This window comes from Eubalaena glacialis, chromosome 2 (genome assembly GCF_028564815.1).
Source record: "Eubalaena glacialis isolate mEubGla1 chromosome 2, mEubGla1.1.hap2.+ XY, whole genome shotgun sequence".
NCBI classification, from domain to species: domain Eukaryota; kingdom Metazoa; phylum Chordata; class Mammalia; order Artiodactyla; family Balaenidae; genus Eubalaena; species Eubalaena glacialis.
In genome coordinates, this window is record NC_083717.1 from 130,333,454 (window position 1) to 130,355,676 (window position 22,223).

General features: G+C 39.8%; 1 protein-coding gene across 1 annotated transcript in view; it reads left to right on the top strand.

Moving 5' to 3' along the window:
* Window positions 1-22,223, top strand: part of NPAS3 (neuronal PAS domain protein 3) — an 852,979-nt gene that overhangs the window by 769,422 nt on the left and 61,334 nt on the right. Inside the window, exon 6 of the mRNA XM_061182429.1 lies at window positions 18,489-18,607. Within this exon, the coding sequence (XP_061038412.1) occupies window positions 18,489-18,607 (119 nt within the window). The remainder of the gene's footprint in view (window positions 1-18,488; window positions 18,608-22,223) is intronic.

The window sequence follows — 22,223 nt, forward strand, 5'->3', positions numbered from 1 at the left end:
TATCATGTCACTTTTCATTAGTATAAGTTGTAGTCTCTTTTTTGTGGTAAAATATATGTGACACAAAAGTGACCATTTTGGCCACTTTTAAGTGTACAGTTCAGTAGCATTAAGTACACTCACATTATGCCACCATTGTCACCATCCATCTCCGGAACTTTTTCATTGTCCTAAACCAAACCTCTTGTACCCATGAAACAAATGCTCCCCATCTGCTCCTCCCCCAGGCCTCTGGGAACCACTATCATACTTTCTGTCTTTATTAATTTGCCTATTCTAGGTACCTCATATAAGTGGAATTCTACTCTCTTTTACATTTAGGGGTTTTTCCCTTGCTCCTCCTGACCCTTCTTTTCTCTTACTTTTCCTTTTTGTTTTCGTTGTTCCTTGTAGCTGCCCTCTCCATGCATTGTCTTATTTTCTCTGTCCTTTTCTGCATCCTTAGTCGCCACCTGCTATAGGGCACTGCCTTAACATTTTCTTGTTTCTTATATTCACACATAATTTTTAGGTTTTTAATTCATTCTTTCATAAAGTTGTTCTGTTATATTTAAATGTGTCACAGAACATTTAAGGGCAGAAATATGACTCTTTAAAAATTTTTGAAAGCAGGTTTCTGGAAAGGGCTAGCTCATAAAATGACAGCACTAGAAAGCTAGAGAGGAGAGCAGAGTTGATGTAGTTAGAAGGGATTTGCCAGAGAAACTTGCACCTGTTTGAAAACCATTGTAGGATTTACATAAACTCAGGGACTATCAAATAACCTAAGCATTCTCTGGCATTTTTCTTCTGATCATGCTCTAACTGCCCCCCCCACCAAAAAAAAAAAAATCACAAAGAGAGAAAAGCCCGTCTCTTCAGTGGCAAAAGACAGAAAGGAGTCCTAGAGTTCAGCTGCAAAGGCAAACTGACTCCTTCTCTCTGATAAGGGGCAATTTAGGCACTCTGCTGATTAGTGTTCAATACCAACTTTTCCCTGAAATCTCAACTTCCAGAGCAGGCAAAGCAGACTCTTTGGGAGAAGTTATGGACAGTACAAGCACCAGCCCTTTAAACACAAACATAGTGCACAGAGATAGATATAATAAATGTACATTTCTTAAAATCTGGAAAATAAAGTAAAAATTAAAATCACTCCAAATTCCTATCATCCTTTTGCCCACCTTCTCACATACTTCTTTCCATGCACCAGAACTCTTTGAAATATACTGCAGCCAAAAATGAAAGAACGTTCAAGATTTGTAAGTAAATTACAACTAATAAATCTAGATTTAGCATAAGCCATTCTATAGAAGCAATCGTGGGTATTTGAGCGTGCATGGTCATAGACAATGGATCCTCCTTAAAATGGGAAAAATAAAAGAGCTTATCTCAAAAAGTGTTGTGACAACTAAATTAAATGTGTATGTAAATGACCCGGCATTAATCCTAATTCCCTGTACCTCAGAACGGCTATGCGCAAAATAAAATGGCTATTAAGAAAATCTAGGCTATCACCCAGCATGTGGATTTAAAATCGTAATGTTGCAAATGTTGGGATACCTGCTTTTGTAATGATTATATTTATTTTTTAAAAGCTCCAAATATGAGTTAATTCGTGCTTCCTCAGTTTTTCTTGGTCTGGGGAAAGCACAGGTCATTGGCACATGCAGCTGAGGAACAGCAGCTGGTCTGCAAACTCAAACCTACAGTGTGGTTATAAGAATAGCATTCCTATTCCTTCCACTGTTTTTCCCCTTTTTTCCTCAATATGCCAAGGTTCCTGTTTTGTACCTTTTACTGTTGCTTCATCTGTATCATTTGTGTGTGTTTTTCTCCTCCTCTTAGTCCTTTATACTCATCTTTTCAGCCCTCCCTCTGTAGTTTCTTTCTTACTACCCTACATCTTTCTTCCTCCTCATTTTTATTTCCTGTTTAATTCTCTCCTCTCCTCTTTTGCATTTGCATTTTCTCCCGTTCACATTTATTCTGTAGCACTTTCTAGTAAAACCAGTGACTGTAAAATTTTCTTACCGTCTCGCAGTCAGGTTCATGATACCTATCCATTTTGGAAATTTATCAGCCTAGACATCTTTTACCCAAAGTCATGTTAACAATAATAGCACAACCAGGAACGTTAGTGAATATATGAATTTTGAGAACAAAATAGTAACATGTCTATAGGTAGGTTTTTTTTTTTTTCCCCGACATTAATAAGATTCACATTTGATGTGGTATTTCAGCACCAGGTACTTCATAAGTACGCAACAAATGTTTACTGCTCAAATTTAACTTACGTTAATCGAGGCTTTCCTTCATGTGGATTTATTTGATTCTCCCAGCAACCTCCTGATGCTGGGTAAGACATGTAATATCATGGGCTTCATGGGGATAAGGGAGTAAATGGAGGAGAGATACATGACTGACTTAAGACTGTAGAGCTTTTTGCCTGCTACGCCAAACCTAGAACTCAAGCTTCCGAATTCCAAGGCATTGCCCCACCCCCATGCCACACTGCTGCTCTCCAGGTTGTGGCCGTCATCCTGCCCAAGGGCACCCCTGTTGTTATGCCAGGACAGGATTTTCTGCTCTGAGACCCAGGGGACTACTGAGCATTACTATCCATTCCTGCTCCTTGATCCACCCAATAATCCTAAAAACAGATGTTAGAACCAGCCTGCGGAGATATTAGCAATACCAACTACAACCATAAAAGCTACCATTTACTGAGGGCTCATCATGTGCCAGGCGATATGATTTACGTGGGTTAGTTCACGTACTCCACTGTACACGGCAATTTAAAGCGACTGCAACTGAGTTCTCTAAATACTATACACGTTACTTATGTATCTTATCAAACATTCCTAAAACTGTTTTACAGAGAAAACGTATCTACCCATATGAAGGGAAAAGAAAAAAAATCAAAGTATTAAAGAGAGCAAAATAAAATCAAAGTAGAACCAATGAACCTGGTCTCCCGAGTCCTTTCCCTTGAGGCACTGAGTCACCAATCTATGCCATTAGCCTTGCTGATGGACCAGTCCCAACCCAGCACTGAGCTAGTGACATAGGGAAGTAAATCTTTATATTTAAGATCGTCTCGGCTGTTCGTTCTCAATGCTAAAGGTCTTCTTGCCATAGAGAGGCACTACCTCTGCTCAAGGTAGAGTCAGCCCTCTGTATCCGCGGGTTCCACAGCCATGGTTTCAACCAACCATGGATGGAACCCTTGGATAACAAGGGCCAACTGTACTATGACATTTTACATAAGGGACTTGAGCATCCCTGGGTTTTGGTGTTTGTGGGAGGAGGAGGGGCTCCTCAAACCAATCCCCCGCAGATCCCAGGGACGACTGTATCTATAAAACCTCCCTGTAAGACCCTCCTATATGCCTGTGTTAACTGTTGGGGCATTGTCAGCAGATCAGAGCAGAATTGAGGGATGTTATAATAAGAGGAAAATAAAGAAATCCCATGTCTAGGAAGAAGGAACGCTATTGCAGATATATCAATTAAGGGCACGGGGGGTGCGGTGGGGTGGAGAATCTCGTTGCCAAATATAAATCCCAAAGAAAATAAAATAGTCCTGACAATAAAAACTATTATTATATTACTGATATGAAAAGAGGAAAGCGTGGTTCTAAGTTCACTGAAAAGTTTCCCTTCAGTCTTGAGTGATTCTTCTCCAGAGCCTCCCAGGAGTACAAGCCTATAATTTTAATTATATCTTGGCATTCTTATAAAGCAAACAGCCTGCTCAGGTAGTATTTATTACCTGTTAGGAAGAATACTTATGAATATGCTTCACAAATTCCAACCACAGTGATCTACAGTGGGCCTTTTCAAGGACAGAAGGGGTGAGCTGGGATGCACGTTGGAGAAAAGTTGCTTATTAAGGGAAGGTTTGTTATCCGGGAACGTATAATTAAGGCGACGGTCCCAGCTTCTGTGACAGCCAACACTCGGGTAGTTGTTTGATTGCTGTGTGGGTCAGGGATCAGCTCCTGCTACAAGATGTAGCCACATTAGTGTGTTAGTGAACAGGTTAGGAAGTAAATTACAGCTGCCTCTCTCAAGCACGTTACTGTCGGTCTTCATTGTTTTGTTTTTACTGTACATCAGCAGGACTGTGGCTTCTGAAGACTTTGTGTGACAGGTTAGGCATTTTATCCTTTGAGTAAACAGTAATCATGGTATGAAGAAAGTGGGACATTGGAGAATTTTTCCTATTCTTTGAGAATTCCACTCTTCCTTTTTAGTTTGCTCCAAGGGCTCATTGGGGATACATATATTAAGCCCTTTAAATAGTTCATAATAAATCTTTGTCTCAGGCTGATTCTGACAGTTTTTTAAAGAGTCTTTTAAGAGAGACTCCTCAATCATTTGTTAATCCACGGGGTGATCTTCAGACTTCGGAAAAAAAATAACAGCCAGGGCTCTTGGGTAGTGAAAATATAATGTAGGAAAAAATATATAAATATGGAAAATCCCAAGAATATCATCTTACTGAGATTACTTACATGTTCTGCATGTATCTAAATGCTTGCTTTCTTTCCCAACAAGCCACAAAGAGAAAGGAAAATAATTGTCAAAATAGCAAGGATTGTTATTGATAATTTTATGTTTTCGGACTTACATGCATCTTCTAAAATGTTAGACTTCAAATTGTGTAAGAGAATATTCTTTTTAAAGTAAACTAATTCTCTTGGTAGAAAGATAATTTCTTCTTTGCCCTTGTTTCCCCTTTAAGTCTACTTCTGTCTTCCCCTAAATTACTTACATACAAACTGCTATTTTACCTGGTCGGGGAGAGGCACTCTACTTTTAGAGGAAGGATTGTAGATGTTGATTATTAGTGTCAACAAAAACATTTTGAAGGGCAAGACATAACTTTCAGAATAAAGACCTTTCTAGGTTGGCTTTACGTATTTTAGCTTCCATTTTAGATATAAGCTAGTTTGTCTAGTATATTAGATGTTTATAATTTAAAGAATATAACATGATTTTAGCACCAAAAGAATAATATATGACACTTAACAGAAGAAAGTAAAGGCAATATTATCTCCCATGTAAATAATTAATACCAGAAATCATTACAATACCTGTGCATTATTTGTGCAATGAGTGGAAAATATTCTAAAGCCTCTCTACAGAATAAAAGAGTGCTCGATCGCAAGTGTTTTACGTATAAATCATTTGCTATTTCAGGGAAACTTATTTGGATGTATTTGGTTTGGCTTGTAACTGAAGTGATTCAGGAGGAAACTAAAGACACAGGTCATACCTCTGAGTCAAACATGAAGATAAGCATCACGAGAGGGGCATTTTCTCCAGGTGTATGATCTGAACCTTTATGTCATTTCTAAAATGCAGCTTCTCAAGCTCTTAAAAAATACTGAGAACTTTACTAATGACATGCAAATGGAGTTTGTCAGAAATAAATGCAATAATAAAATGGAGAAGTGGGCAAACAACAGCCTACTGTTATAGATGGATTCATTCTCAGGTAAGGTCAAATAATTGAAGACCTAGAGCAAGGGCAACCATAAATACCTGGTGTCCCTGCTGTGGAGAGGATTAACCACAAAACAATTATGACGAATGTGGTGGGAGCATTCAGCTACCAGGCAACAGGAAATATGCGGTGCCAGTCTTTAAAATAATCATTTGGCATTACAGAATATACAGTTTAGTCCCAGATGCCATCCTGATATAATGCTAAAGTGTTGATGTTAAAAATATCAAGTACATCATTAGAGCATTATATGTGAAACAGGAAAGGGGGCAGTAATTATAATAGTATCAACACACTTGCTTTGCACCCAGTTTGAGAAAAGGCTGCTTCTACCCCATTTTCACCATCACCGATAGCAATAAATAGCCTTTATGTTTTTAAATTGAAGGAAAAAGTGTACAGCAAAGCTAATTGCGAACAATATAGATAGAATCATTAAAAAAATGACTGCTTTTTTATCCCCCCCACTTGGGAAGACCATGCATACCCTTGAAGACAATATACAAATGACCTAACATCAAGTTCAGATACGGAAATGATGCCTACACATGTATTGTGATGCCTACACGTATATCAGCTGACCAAGATCCTAAGGATGGAGTCCTGTTTTCTTCGCAGCAAAGCAGGGCTACTTCTGCCAGGGGATAAGAAGACTTTGTTTAGGTGCTGAGATGGGGCAGTGGTCATTGAAACTTACTGGGATCATAAGATAAAGGAAAATTTGCTTAATTAAAGATGTCAAAAATAGATATTCATTAGCAAAATAACAGATATAGATAATTATCGGGTTATCTCCCATTTCTGGCTCCTCTAAATTATCACAAAGTATAAATAATGTTACTAAGAATATTCTCCAATAAATAAACCTCAGTTCTTTATTGATGATGGATTTAATATAGTACTTCGAACTGAAAACACTTTGAAAAATAACCACTTCAAGATGTGCTGGAATAGAGCCATAATAAAACCAACAAATTTTAGCTGCCTAGTCAAATTCCTCCTGTATGATTAAAAAATAATAAATTAGCAGAAGATACTGACTCAGGAGACATTTGTGGAGACCTGCCAACCCAGGCTCTCCTCTACACCCAGAACACACACGTTCACACAGGAAAATAAAAACTGGCTGCTGTGCTGGACCCCATATCCAAGAAGGCAAATTTGAAAAAGCCACTTCATCACACCAACGTTCACTTGAATTTTCAATTATTGCCTGGCTCTCTAACACTCTCCAGTGAGAAAGTTCCAGCCATTCAGAACCTTTTCTGTGTCAAACAGATGTATCCCAGGTCAGTCTCCTAAACCCCTCCATTCTTCATTCTTGCTAACAACGTGACTCTCTCACACGAAACCCTTCCTCGGTGCCACATAGAGTCCTCATTCTTCCATGAGCAGGGGTTCCAGAGTTAACAGGTAAAACTACAGGCTTCCCAGTTAAATTTGAAACGTACATGCAATATTTGGGTCATACTAAAAAAAGCAGTCATCGTTTATCTGAAATTCAAATTTAACCAGGTGTCCTGTGTTTTCATCTGGGAACCGTCATTAGGAGTAAGCTCTGCTATTGCCACCATCTTTTCCACAAGCCCCACCTCTGCGTCTTCACCCTGATTGAAGCCCTTTTCCCTTAGAGCCCACTACTCTAGAAACTTGCTCTCAACAGAGGCCACAATTCACTCCTACGCTTCTGACTCTCCCAGCGCGAAAGAGCAGTGGTTATCACCCGGCGCTCCCACTGCCGCTTTCGCAACATTTCCCCCAACCTCAGCATATAAAAACTTCCTCTTAAAAAAAAAAACAAAACAGCATTCTTTACCTGTTCTCAATGCCGCTCTCTGTCAACACCCACACCTTTCGTGGACCTTCCTCGATGGCGAAGGCTGGTGCTATGAGGTCTGCGCAGCCGTCTCCACCGGACGGCAACAGATGCGAGCGTCAGAGTTTCCAGGATGCGTCCCGATTCCACACAGATTTCCTCGACTGCCAAAGCTCAACGAACTCATTTCTTGACTTACCTTTAGTCACCCATTGGCACAGCCATTCCTTGACCTTTAACCATGCTTCATTTTTAAAATGCCAAGTACCTGTTAGAAAAAATAGAGAAAACCTTTCTAAGGTATGAGAGCAGCAAAAAAAAGTTACAAAGGGAAAAATGTATAGATTTCTCTATATAAAATTTAAAAACATACGTTTATCAATGAACATCCTAAACAGAAGTAAAAGGCAAAAAAATGGGGAAATGTTTGCAAGAAATATGGCAAAGATAATATCCTTAATACATATATCTAAGTATCTCATTCAGATTGATAAGAAAAAAGAGTAAAACTCAATTAGAAAATAGAGGACATAAATGAGTCACTGAAAAAAATTCAAATAGCCAGTAAGTATGTATTAAAACATTATTCAACGTCATTAGAAATAAAAATGCAAATTAAGCACGTGAGATGTTTTTACATATTGCTTTTCAAGGTATCTTCTCTGCATCTTCTACTAATTTAATATTTTTAGCAAATAAGAACACATATATTAAGATGGCAATTAATATGAACATCAAACATTGCTGATAAACATATAAACTGATAACACAGCACAACTTTTCTGGAAAACAAATTGTACATATTAGCTTAAAAAAAAAAAGCTTATCCTCTTTGACCCAGTAATACTCTTTCTAGAAATCCACCCAAAGACGTGATAAGAAAGTTGAAGGAAGATTAATTTCAAAGAAATTCATCACCATGTAATGGAACATTACACAGCCAGGAAAAATACATTACACAGCCAGGAAAAATAGTGTATTTGAAAGTGATGAACTGATGTAGGCACATGCAGATACTACCATTTCTTATTTTTAAAGGCGCCTTGCAACCAAGGCCGCTAGAGCCCCAACGTCCTTTTATTTCCCAAACAGTATCTAATAAAAGCCCAGCTATTATCCCCTAGTGAGCTGTGGCTTTTTTTAACATTAAAAAATGTAGGAGATATGGGTGTGATCCCACTTTTGAAATAAATATATAAATAAATAGTAAATAAGGCAGCAACAAAACATATTAGTGTTAATAGTGACTGTAGCTGGGGATAAGGTTACTGGGTTGTGTTATTTTTTCCCCCTTATTTATACTTTTGCGTATCTTCCAATTTTTCTATGAACATAGAAAAAAAATACAGATTAAAAAGAGAAACTTGTTTAAAATCAACAAATAGCATTCTCACAAATCATTCTGGGAAGAAAGCCCCCCCTTACTGGCTGTCTCACCCACGTCACCACCTCCACCCCACCCCTACCCCCGTCATCCTTTCCTGTTCCCCAGCTCATCACTCTATCCATCCTCACTTGCTTGTCTCTTAACCCTGTGGAGTCCCTCACTCTATTGTCTTTCTTTCATTCCCACTGAGCCGGCTCCCATCCCTGGGAAAAGCCCACTATCCTGAGCAATGCCTTGATAAACCACAAAGCCATTATTATTAGGGTACCCTAGAAAATCAGTGCACTTACAGTTAAGTCATGCAACTTCTAACCACTGTGTAATCTTATTGCTTATTTTCTATTGATCCTACTTGCTTTGCCCACATGAGCTGCTCCATAGCTTTTTTTCTTTACTCTCAAAATGCCCTCCTTCTCCCACTTCCTTTATCTCAGCAAACGACCTTTACTCTATTAAGTTGTTCAGCGCGGTTCCCATCACCCTCCCCTTTCTCTCCCTCCCCCTCTCCCTTTTTTTGCTCACATCCTTTTTTTTCTTCCCCCCATTTCAGAGGCTCACCTCTTTTTCTGTGTTACTAATGAAATATCCCTTAGGATTTAAATTCTTCAATTAGCATTTCTAATACAGACAACTTTAAACTCAGTCCTCTCAATCAATAAACATACTCAGCTCTCTTTATTTTCATCACCAAATTCACCAAAGAGAAATAATCACTTATTTTTACTCAATCTTTATCCCACTTTTCTACTGAAGCTGCTCTCTCTGGAGATCCTCAAATAAATGACAATGCCAATAGGTTCATCTGGGAGGCACAGGACACTCTGGACAATTCTTAGTGACCCCTCCCTTAGTTTCCTACATGTTAAATTATTCGTCTTTAGTATATTACTTATTTTAATTTTGGACAAAAGTCCAAAGGGTAATAGTTCTAGAATTTCATCGTCACTGGCGCATATCTATCCAAATTATAGTTTTCTGTAAAGCTATTTACCAGTGCAGAGTGATGAAGCTGCAACTCAAATCATGAGCCCGGAGCTGTGGCATCTTCACCCCGATATCCACATGACTTAGTCTTCTGTGACCACACAACCAAAACGTGGCCCTCATCACTCGCTAGCCCCTCACCCTGCATCGCTCTTCTTTAGAGCATTAAGCACTTCCAGAAATGGTTATATATTTTCCCCTCCTCCCAAATGTAAGCACTGTTATAAACAGTCCCAGCTCATTATAGATACTCATTACGTGTTTAATGTAAATAACTGAACAAAGACTGAGCGAGCTATAGCATCCAGTATATGCTTACATGTGCTATGTAAAATACTCCTTGTCTTTAGGGCTATGTGCCGAGTAAGGACCGGGAGTTCCAGACACAGGCAGAAGATCAACCTTTAACAACCTAAAAGGTGCCCTCTCAGGCCACACATCTGCACTTTACACGTGGAGAGTGATACTTTGTGTATCAATGGTTTGAATCACTGTCTGATTTTTCACCCAGTGCTGCATAACTGTTTCTCATCACATGGCATTGTTGTAGTTAGTCACAGAGCTTTAAAGCAATGAAAAGGCAGAATGCATATGTGTGTGTTTGCAAGTGCCTCTGTAACCAGACTCCTCTATATGACTCCTTTTGAAAATATGGTATGTCGACAACATCTGTGCCTGAGATGGAGATTTGGCCAGAATGCTAAGAAAATAAACATGGCAGTTCAACTCGATACTGGCAACCAGTTACTGCCCCGTGGATAGGCTGCACCGAAGATTCATGTATATAAAATAGTATATTAAAGTAAACTTACAAAAGCAAAGAGCAATCATTGCAACCATAATTTTTTCTTCCTCTTTGGGATTCTAATTTTAAAAGCATTAAAGAAGACAGCTGCTCATGCTGTGATATGCACTAAACAGCCTGAAGGATGGAAAAAAATATATTTGTAGCTCATAATAACTATTGACCTTTCTGATATACAATGTTCTCGGTGTTAGCTATTCGGTTCTATCAACAGCGAAGATTGAACATGACTTTTTAATAGAAAACATGGGGTTTCAAGCTGCCTTCACAAAGGTGTTTATGTATTGTTATTTTGTTTTGTACTACAAAGACTAAGTCCTGATGCCCTTTGTCTGACATCGTGTTTGTCGTTAAAAAAAGAGAGAAAGAAAGGAAAGGAAGGAAGGAAATAAAAGAAGGAAACAGAAAAGGAAAAAAAGCCTCAATGTTATTGAGTATGTTTTATATGAGGAATTGGCTCGTAACCACTTTATAGTCATGATAAAAGCACTGCCACACTCGATCCCATAAGCAATATTGGTAATGGAATCCAAGCGGCATCCCGGGAGGACATGCTATATTTTTCTCCCAGAATAGATCCCTCAAGTGGCAACATTTATAGGGAGTCTCCAGTAAGATTTAAAACCGTCGCAGTATTCAGATGGCATGTTCTTTGGAGTACACAGCCTGCTGCAGAACGGGTCATGTGGGATATCATACACTCTCAAAGTCTATCTTTACAATACCCAGTTTTTCCCCTTGAACTTTCCTGAAGCTTAGTAGTTGTGTATAGAAACACCCACTGGTAGCAGCTTGACTCTGACACTGTGTGTATTTCCCCCAGAGTGGTATCATCCAAACACCAACTGCAGAGCAGCAGGCGGCAGCTGAACGCTCTCCTTTCCCTCAGGGGACAGCCCCCCAAGTAGCAACCCCTGCCAGGTGCAGGAAACCTGACCGCCAACCTTATGCATCACAATTCTCATCCGAGGCAGGCAGATATTGCCGGGGAGCTTGTGCTGACAGGTGGCATGGGTTGGCAGATTATTATTTTTTCCTCTTTTTTTGGCGGATTATTTTTAATGTTATACTGAAAGAAGTTTATGACATCATTATTGAACCACAATTAGTTTCACAGCTATGCTCTAGAGTTTCAGTTAATGATTCACAAGTTTCTAAACAAAGCGGAAGACTCACAACTGAGTGGGAGCAGGAATCAGCCCTAATGAGACTTCAATAAATTTGGCTTTTCCGTCATACTCCAGAGCAAGCACTGAAGCTGAGAGAGGCTGATTGCTGGGCCAGAGGCTAGTGGCTGCAACTGCATTTGCCTGACATCCAAAAGGTGGTACAACTTGGGTCCACAGAAAATGGTGGGCACTGCCTCCCTGCCAGTGGCCGAGGATCTCTACTAAGACCCATCACCCCCTTCAAAGTCACCCTGGCACATGGTAGGGGATGGTAGAGGACAGCCCAGTGGGGTGGAAACCAACTCCCAAACGACGGAGAGCAAAGTATTCTCTAACTCTGGACAAAAGCAGGCCAATCCTCTTTTCTTAAGGCCACACCCACTAATCCATGACTCTCAAAACAACACTTAGCAAAAAATGCTTCCTTAGAAATGAATACAAGAAGAGGACATAATGATTCCCTCTCCTCCAAAAAAGAAAACAAGACTTCTTGGACATATATACACTACCAAATGTAAAATAGATAACTAGTGGGAAGCAGCCGCATAGCACAGGGAGATCAGCTCGGTGCTTTGTGACCACCTAGAGGGGTGGGATAGGGAGGGTGGGAGGGAGGGAGATGCAAGAGGGAAGAGATATGGCAACATATGTATATGTGTAACTGATTCACTTTGTTGTAAAGCAGAAGCTAGCACACCATTGTAAAGCAATTATACTTCAATAAAGATGTTTAAAAAAAAAAAAAAAAAAGACTTCTTGGGACAAGATGTTTGGTGTGAGAGAATGGGCAGGGGTAAAATGAATAAATAATTCTTCTTAAAAGAATGCATCCGAATATTACTGTATTCAACATGCAAACTGAGTGCCTACTTATGTAAAACATAATCCTAGGCACTTGGGGGGCATGAGTGGGGGCTGGAGAAGAGTGGGAATAGATACAACAAAAGATAAGCAAGACGTCAAGCCTGCCTTTCAAGATATCACAGTCTTGCAGATGACGCTGTTGACAGCACCTTTTGCAAACTGCACATTTTAAAAAATCAGTTGAGCATTTAGCTTTGAAAACACAGACCCCACTTAAAAAAATCAGCACTGCAGGTAGTTTTCCTTACATATGTGAATTCACCAGGTACTGACACTCTGGGCAAGGCATTCCTTCTCAAAATCACATGAGTTTTACCCACGTACATGGTTGTCACATATCAAAACAAGGCTATGATTTGTCCAAAAAGAGGTTCCACGTGGGTGTTATATTATCTATCTTTGCATAACAAATTACCCTCAATACTGATAGATTTTTAAAAAGCAAAGATATCTCATTCTATAGGTCAGGAATCCAGTAGCAGCTTGTCAGAGTTAGCTGTAGCTTGGGATCTCTCGTGAGGTTGCCATGGAGATGTCAGTCAGAGCATAGTCATCTGAACTCTTGATTGGGGCAGGAGGGTCCACAACTAAGCTCACTCACATGACTGTGAGTAGGAAGCCTCAGTGCCTGACTACATTAGCCTCCCCATAGGGCTGCTCAAGTGTCCTTACAACATGGCAGCTGGTTTCCATCAGAGTGAATGACCCGGGAGACAGCAACAAGGAAGCCACGCTGCCTGTTTTGATGACCAAGTCATACACCACGAAGTTTGCCACATGCTGTTTATTAGAAGTAAGTCACCAAGTCTAGCCCACACTCAAGGGGAAAGGAAGTAGGCTACACCTTTTGGAAGGAGGAGTATTGAAGAATTTGTGGCATTTTTAGATTACCACAGTTGTCATCCTGGATAAACATAAAATCCACTGGGACAATTTCCGTGAGAAAAGATTTATTTTTACCATTGGCCTACTATTGGGAAACTAAGTTGGGGAGATCTTATTACATTAATGTCAATGTTTAATGAATATTAGTTATTGAATATATTAAATATATGTAAATAATACATGTGTGTATATATGTATGTATACATATGTGTGTATATATACACATATATTTTATATATATTTATTTATATATATACATATATACACACACACACGTATATGTATATACATATAAATCTTTGCTGTGGGTTTAAGGAACCATGCTATGTGCTATAGGGAATCAAAGTTAGACCTGTCTCCACCCTGCTGCCCTAGCATAAGAGATAAAATGAGAATATAAATAAATGTAAGAACTGGAATATTGGACGTATCATGAACTTTGGAGTCAAACAGATCATGGCTGTGTGCTCTGCCACTGACTATCTGGGAGACTTGGACAACATATATTTTTATACAATAATAAAGATTTGGTATTTTCATCTGTCAGTTTGGGCTAAGTTATGTTGCAGTAAATAAAACAATCCCCAAATTACAACAAAGATTATTTCTGTGAGGGTGGGCTAAAGAGTCTGTCCCACATTTTCCTCATTCCAAGACCTGGGCTGATGGAGCAGCCACCATCTGAAATGTTGGAAATCACCAGAGCAGAGAGAAAGAGAAAGTAGCACCTCGCGACCTGCTCTTCTTGAAAATTCCACCTGAAAGTGACACGACTTTTGCTCACATTCCACTGGCCACAGAAAGCCACATGATCAAACCTAACTTCCAAGTGGCTGAGGAAGTGCAGGAGAACTTTTGTAAGAAATGAAATAACTTGTTACATACTTGACATATACTCATTCTAAAGTTCTAAAGTACATCAGTATCTAACAAAGCTAACAGCATACACCAGTGAAACAGTTTGGCTTTATCAAGATAATTGCAAAATGAACCAACATCTCTTCCCTTGTCTTGTGAAAGTCATTTTGGTTGTTCGCACTTTGCACAGAATTTCTGAAAAAGGAAAGACTCATTTAGGCAATGAAGTGGTGGAAGAGTATATTTAACTTCATATCTTAATAACTTAACCCAATGCCACTTCTCCTTTAAAAGGAAAAATACTATGTTCACACTTGAGGAGTTTTGACTTTTCTCAAAACTTAACTTTTCTTTTCTCTCCCACCCCCATCAGGATTTGATGGCAGTTGGAGGCTCTGACACTAGGGTTGCACCACAGACATTTGGAGTGTGCTAAAAAGAAAGGCCCTGTTTATGCTTTGGCCTCATCCACTTGCAGGGACCCTGGAGAGAATTCCAGAAGTGCTCAGCATACACCTGGCCCTTGGCTTGGCCAGTGAGAACTACATGGTTCTCAGCCACCTCTTCTTCCCTACCTTCATCACCACCTCCTGCCCCTTCATAATAATAAGGAAGCAGCAACTACAGTACCAGTTAGGGAATCATAAACAGAGGTGGAATAACGCAGATATGCTTTCACATTATGGTGGAATTTTCCAACATAAAAATTATTACAACTTTTGCTATAAATTGTTCTGTAAATTTCACAAAATATGCAAAAACTGGCATTTCAAGAGCTGAGATCATTCAGATTTACTTAAAAGTTGAGGCCCTTGAGATTCACCAAAAGAGAGTCTATTTCTTTAACTAGCTTTCAGTTGTGTGGGTCTTGTTTTTGTTTTCTTTTTCAGCTCCTTGTTTATAATTCATAGGTCAAAACTGGCCATATCTGGGCTTTGACCACTTAATCCAGCTTTACCCATCAATTTCTCCTTTGTCTCCGGCAGCAGATATAACTTCTCTGAATCCCAAATTTCTTATCAAATCATGCAGCAATCATGGCCTGTCTCAAAAAGCTGACAGAAAATCGTAGGATATCTAGAAAGCACTCCAATACGCTTTTTTGACATAGATTGGTTCCACGGTCTTTATAGAGCAGCAGTCCTAAGGATACTTTTCTCACTATTCTGTCCTCTCTTCATATCCGCCCAACGCACACACACATCCTTTCTCTATTCAGCGCTACAGTCATGTCACACATCACCGAGGCCATGCTCCCTTGGCTGTCTCCCAATAGAACCTTCATCACAATCCGTGCTTCTCACCTGAGACACTTAGAAAGCTTCTGTTCTAAAGTGGCTGCTCCTGTCACATGCAGATAATATGTCTCTTTGCATGAGAGACACCACTGTGAGAGCTGGGATAACCAGAGCGTATTTGCCAGCCCTTGAGCAAACGTGGCTGTGTACGTGTGTGCTGGCAATGAGTTTGTCACGTATCCTTTGAAAGGGCCAGTGTGGCAGGTTACTTCTGTCCCTGTCCTCAGAATTAGAAGGCCGTGTGGAATTAAAGCAGAAATCTTTATCAGAAATCAAACTCTTTTCGAAGTTGCCCTCTCTTTTCTCCCTGACCACCCCCCAAATCCCCAAGCTCTTGAAAGACAGCTTGAGGACCAGTTTAGATTTTCAATCTCAGCTCCACTGGGGCAAAATCTGACCTCAGCATTCCTCTCACACCAGTTGTCCTGGGTTTAATGAACGCTGCTCCTGTATATGTTGGAGATTTAACACATGGGGCGGGGGGATGGGGGCGTTACATTCACTGTCCAGCCAGAGCAGGACACAGCATTTGGCTCCACAGCTCATGGGAAGCTCATGTCTCCCGTTGTGTCACCCAGTGGGAAGCACCTTTGCTGGGGTCTCTAAAGTGCCCACCAAGTGTTTACCTGTGCAGTTCCACGTACTAAAAACGATAACAATTTCTAACGATGCCTGAATTATTCACAGTTACGTGGTTCCTTCCTTCCTGGGTCAGGGTATCCTGGACCCCAGCCGTAAAACATAGTTCGCTTTTCTAGGAAGTTGCTTTTTTCCTCAGCTGTTGCAAACACAATCTCGCTGAACAGAGCTGAACTGTTGAGGCTAAGTTTGTGGTGTGGATTCTGATGACTTCACATTAGTGCAAGTCTCTGAGGACCAGGGCCAATAAATGTGAAAAGGACATTCGTAGATTGGCATACTTTTCCACTTCCACCAGGATGAAAAAGTGCTATAAATTAAGTCTAACATTAAATGTATAATCTGTCCTTGGGAGGAAGGAAAAAAAAAAGGGATATAGCATCTTCAAGCTCTCGGCATCCCTTACGAGAAAAAATTGGTTCTAAGGGTCTCTGATCTTGTGTTTTAGTAAAATAGAACTGCACGGCTGACTGACAGTTCGGATCTAAAGCATTTACGTTTAAGTTTTGATCTCTCTGCTTTTGATTAAAACTAATGAGCTCATTTAATTCAAAATGGGAATCTCTGATAAGAGAAATAAGGTTGATGTGATTGGATTAGAGGGGCAAATTAAACTCTTAGAGCAGAAGTTTGTGCTTATATAGTGTATTAAAAAGCTGTTGGCGTATTATAGCATGTTAGATGATGAGAAAAATTTCATAGTAATTCATATTTAATCAGAAGAAATGAAAGTACTAAATATAACATGGCTCTGCTTTTCCCTCGAGTGATAAAAAGCTGTACATTGAAAATGACATCAGATCCGTGCCCTCTAAGACAAAAAGAAGAAGAAAATCTTAAGAGAGGCACATAAGAAGGGACACTTGTCAGTGGTTTCATCACCCCAGAAGAGAAATGCTGTAAATATAGGAAAATATAGTCATATTAAGACAAGAATGATACAAGAAAAGCCCTAGACCACAAATAGCAAGGCTTCTGTTATTATAGTAGCTCGTATTTTTCTTTCATCTGAGCATCGAGTCTAATATAAAAAATAGACGTTTCTTTCCCTTAAAAATGTATGGGATATGTTTCATAATTTAAAACTGAAAAACTTGTTTTGCCTATTTTTCTTTGTGTTTTAATAGCTATTTTCACACCTACTTAATTCTTAAATCTCTTTACATGTATTTCTTGACCTTCATCCTAGGGAAAATTAGTGCTCTTGTAGGGCTGCTCAAAAGAAATTCAATTTTGTTGTTGGACATGTATTTTTTTTTTACTTTAGAATAAGAGAAACTTTAAACTACTATTTTAGAAGAGTAAAATTTGAATATTATTAGGCTTTAAAACCCCCAAATTAATTTTTCAGGAAAATACTTAAATTTATAAAACACCTTGGAAGTTTATTTTTGTAGGAAATAGATTCACGTTGCCTTCTGACCCGTTTGCAGAAAGGTGGTTTTAGATCAGCAAGGCTGCAAACTACCATTTTAAGTCAAAACATATTCTGCTTAGTCAAAATACACTTAAAGGGAAAGAGTAACTATCTTGCTTAAGGGAAGCAACTATGATTTTCTCATATCAGAAGCAAAGAAGTAAAAACATAGAGGCTATTTTTTATTCTGATGAGGGCAGGGGACAAGCTGCCACTAGTGACAGGAAGAGAAGGTTGACACTGGGAGTAGTTTTTGTTTCTGTCTGTATATCCCATTCTCAGCCCTCTACCTCGAGTCGATTGAGAAGACTTCATGCCTCTTATTCCCCGTAGTGAAGGAAACTGACTCAGAAGGGCAAGGACACGGGCCAGGGTATGGCTGCCCAATCTTGATGGTGCCATGGTTCTCAGAACTCCCCAGTAGGCAACTGATTCAAGAAGGTATTTGCAGGGAGAACAAAAAGCAAGTCATCCTTACTCTCATCAGAAGCATCTCTGCCCGAGTCTTGGTTGATCCCGTAAATCTCTGGGGTCCTTGTTTTTTGTGACTGTTCTCTCCATGTGCACCAGCCAAGCCTCAGGATGTGCTACAGTTACTTACTTACTATCAGACCCCACTTGGGGAGCTGCTGGAACTTAAAAGGCCTGAAAAGCCCTTGCTAGAAACTGGAAAGGAGTTTCTTCAGACACATTAATTTTTCTTTTTTCTTTTCTGCAAAGTAAACATTTTCTAAATGAGGTAAATTGATTACTACACTCTTAGCACCCATCAGTCATTTATTTTTAGTGAACTCAAGGATCGTACCTGAGCGGTAGCTGAGAGGGGCTGTGTAGAGATCTAAATCGTGTGTATGTATTTTTGTATTCTTCAGTGGAATCAACCAGCCCCAGTCTGCTAACCACTGACAACACCCTTGAGCGTTCGTTTTTCATCCGAATGAAATCTACTCTGACCAAACGTGGCGTGCACATCAAATCATCAGGATATAAGGTAAGCTGGGCTCCAGCAGGGGAAAGACTTCTGTCTTGGGGCAATCCTAGGTCACTTGCATTGAGTTTCCCAGCTGCTTTAGGTCCATATAATCAATACATGTGATCTTGAGCAGCCCACAGGGTTCTTAGTTATCTTCCTGTCTCAAGGCAGGGGATTCATTACACCCCTCATTCTCACTTCAGACAGTGCTGGTGCACTAAATGCCTCAGCGAGTGTCTTTCCTTAAAACACATGTTAATAATGCATCAAGTGCTTCAGCACATGCTAGAAATTCACTTTGATGGAGAAGGTGAGCCAAATTCACATCCGTCCTTAAGATGACCATTCTAGAACTACTACTATAAGAATTCTACTTCTCCCACCTCCCCCTTCCAATCCCCCCCTCTCTCTTTAGAGAAAGACTGTCCATTTTAATAACAGCTTGGCCACCAAGATTCATACATGTAGATAAGAAAATCAGGTTGGACGTCAGAAATCCTAATTTTGAAATCACAGTGACTGAACATTCAGTCACACCTTAGCATAGATGGAACACTCCACATACAGAAAATACGTTCCGCACAACAGCAAAGACCAAGTCCAGAGTCATAATCTACATTATTACCATTCTAAGGTTAAGGATATAAAAGCTTTCTAATCTTGGGAAATTCCAACGTTTCAGTTACTATAGCAACATAAATTAAGACCTATGAAATTCATGAAATGCCTTTGGCAACCCGAATCTTATCAGTTTTACAACACACTAACCAATCTTTCAAACGATATTTATTATATGAGGGGGCAAACAGATGGAATGCACTGTCGCTGTGGCCGGCATGACCTTTCCCCACTGGAGAGTCTAGAGCTTCCGGTAGCCCAGTTCTTGTGGGACAATGCCATAACCTTGTCAGGGATGGTAACGGTCATTTTCATCAGGCTTTAAAAACCTTACATAAGTCATCAGGAGGCTAGCAGCTGCAGAAAAGTCAGAATCAGGCATTTTCTTTGACATTAACTCTTCTGTAAAAAGGAAGGTTGTGGTAAAGCAGGTCCTTCTAAGGATGACCTTTAGCTGAGCTGTCCTACAGCCCAAAGGGCACGTGTGGAACACCCTTAACCTTTACCAGGGTTCAAAGCAAGAGAGAGGCCCCCCGGGCAGCGCCCTGTGCAGTAGCTCCCCCTACAGAGGGATTTGTTGACCTGTTACAAAGGGATATGTCGGAGGACAAAAAACAGACTACCTTTAGGACCATCATGTATTTTCCTGCCTCACGGAAACACTGTACATTTATTAGTTGCTAACTGTGTAGCCTCAGCCAGTTTGGAATTCTATAAGCAAACTATAGGTGTAGTGATTATTGTCATTTTAATGCTAGAAAGATGCATTCTTGGCATTCCAACTTTTCTGTCAGCATTTGTTCTTCACCTTTCCTGGTTTTTCCTGGTTTGTAGCAGGCATATCCCAGAAGGGAAGAAGGGTGGAAGAGGTGAGGTATATTTTGAAAAAGCAATATCTAGTATAATTCAATATCATTAGATAACTTAATTTTTTGAAAACCCACAAAAAATTATTATTACTTTCATACAACAAACTAGAGATTGTAAAACTCTGCAACATTTTATTTGCCCAAAAGTGGGAGGTATGGTTAAAAAAAATAATAATAATAACAACAATATAGAGAAATAGTTTGAGTTTCAGTCTAGGCAAGAGACTAAGTGGCTTGGGTTCTGTTGGTTCTGTCATTCGGGCAGCTCAGTCAAGCTGTTTGGCTACATGATCTGAAATTGGAGAAGCTAATTTCTTAAATATTGACAGAACATTCATTCATTATTTTGACAAATGTTTATTGAACTCCTAATATGGAGCTTGTTCAAGATCCTAAACTCAGCTTTGAACAACAAAAAGTCCCTGCCAACTGCTAACGAACAGGGGGGAAAGAGACCATAATAAGTAAATAAATAAAGGTGATTTCAGAGGGCGATGAAGGCTAAAACAACAGTAGCTAACATTTGTGCACACTATGATATGCTGAGCGTGGGACAGCTTATGTGTATTAGTCCTCATGACACTCCAGGAGGAGAGCGCTTTCATTGTTTCCATTTTACAGATGAAAAAACTAAGGCTGGAGAGGTTAATTACACACCCAGGTTCACACACTGAAGGGACGGAGCTGGGGTTTGAACTCGGGGAGTCTGGCTCCGTGTCCCCTGCACTTAACCACTAGGCCACACTATTAGGCAGAGAGTGAAGCAAGGTAATGTGAGGGAGTGGCTGGTGGGGACCACTTTAGACAGGGTCTCAGAAGGTCTCCCTGAGGAGGTGACATGTCACCTATGAGAGGTGAATGAAAAGGGACCTCCATGAAAACATAAATGGAGGAAGAGTGTTTCTGGAGCTCCTCTGGTTTAGGATTAAGACACCTTGGTCTAAGAAGGGAAACAAAATATTAAAAAGCATAACCTTGAACATCCAGGATTAGAAGAGATTTAGAAGCTGTTCCAGTTTCCATCAAATGATATAATGTTAAAGTGATCATACTCCTCTGACAGTACCTCTTTCTCAAGATATCCTGAAAGTCTCCATCCAATGCTTACTTTCCTCCCTAGAACTGCTAACATGAGAGTTGATTCATCCACTGTTCCCCCAATAAGATGAATCATTCAACAGACCCAGCTCTCCCCTCCTCCTCCACAGTGAACTTCCCTCGTTAATTAACCTTGTCTGGAAGTTAGTGGAAGAGCTGATGAGAAGCCGTGACATGACACAGCTGAATAACATCCCTATTTATCTGTTCATTCTCAGTAAATAAATCTAACAGCTTATAAAACATTCAAATAAAACTGGTAATCACCCCACCACCACACAATAAACACAAATAAAAAGAAACAGAGATGATAATTTCTCCATACTCCCAGTATTCTCCCTAATTTATTACCATTGTTTGCTTCTTTCTTTTTCCCTTAGTTAAAGATTCAAGATGTTAAGCCTTGCTCAGTGCACGTCACTGTATTTCTCTCCATTTTTTCTGTGTCCTTGGCACATGGGCTGTTCTCACTTTCTCCATCACTTTTTAGTGTTATCATTGTTGTCACTGACAGTAATAATAGTAGCAGAAGTACCACTTATTGAACATTGGCAGGCACCGTACCACTTTATACTTATTTTGTCTAATCCCCACAACTTTATATAAAAACTTCCTCTGTGCCGGGCATTGTTCAAGCTTTATGTTCTATTATTATGCCATTTTGCAGGTGGTGAAACTGAGGTTTTCAAAGTTTCAATACTTTGCCTATATTCATTCTTACAGCTCTTAAGTAGCTACTGAGGAGCCAGGATTGATCCAGGCATTTAGGTTCCAGTCTGCCCTGTTCACTCCTCTGCTTCAATGCTTAATGGATTAAGTCCAAAGAAGCACTCAGCACAAACTGGACCTCAGCAAAGGAAAAATTAATCTAAGTTTTTAAAAGAAAATCCTCTTGCCTGATTAAGACCGTCCCTTGGTGGCTCAACATATTCCACAGCACTAGTGTACAGAGATTTACCTTCCTTTCTAGGGTATATGATACCCACTCAGATACCCAGGACCAAGAATTCTAGCCAAAGAAGTGCCAGTCTGGATCTGCTAATTCAGGT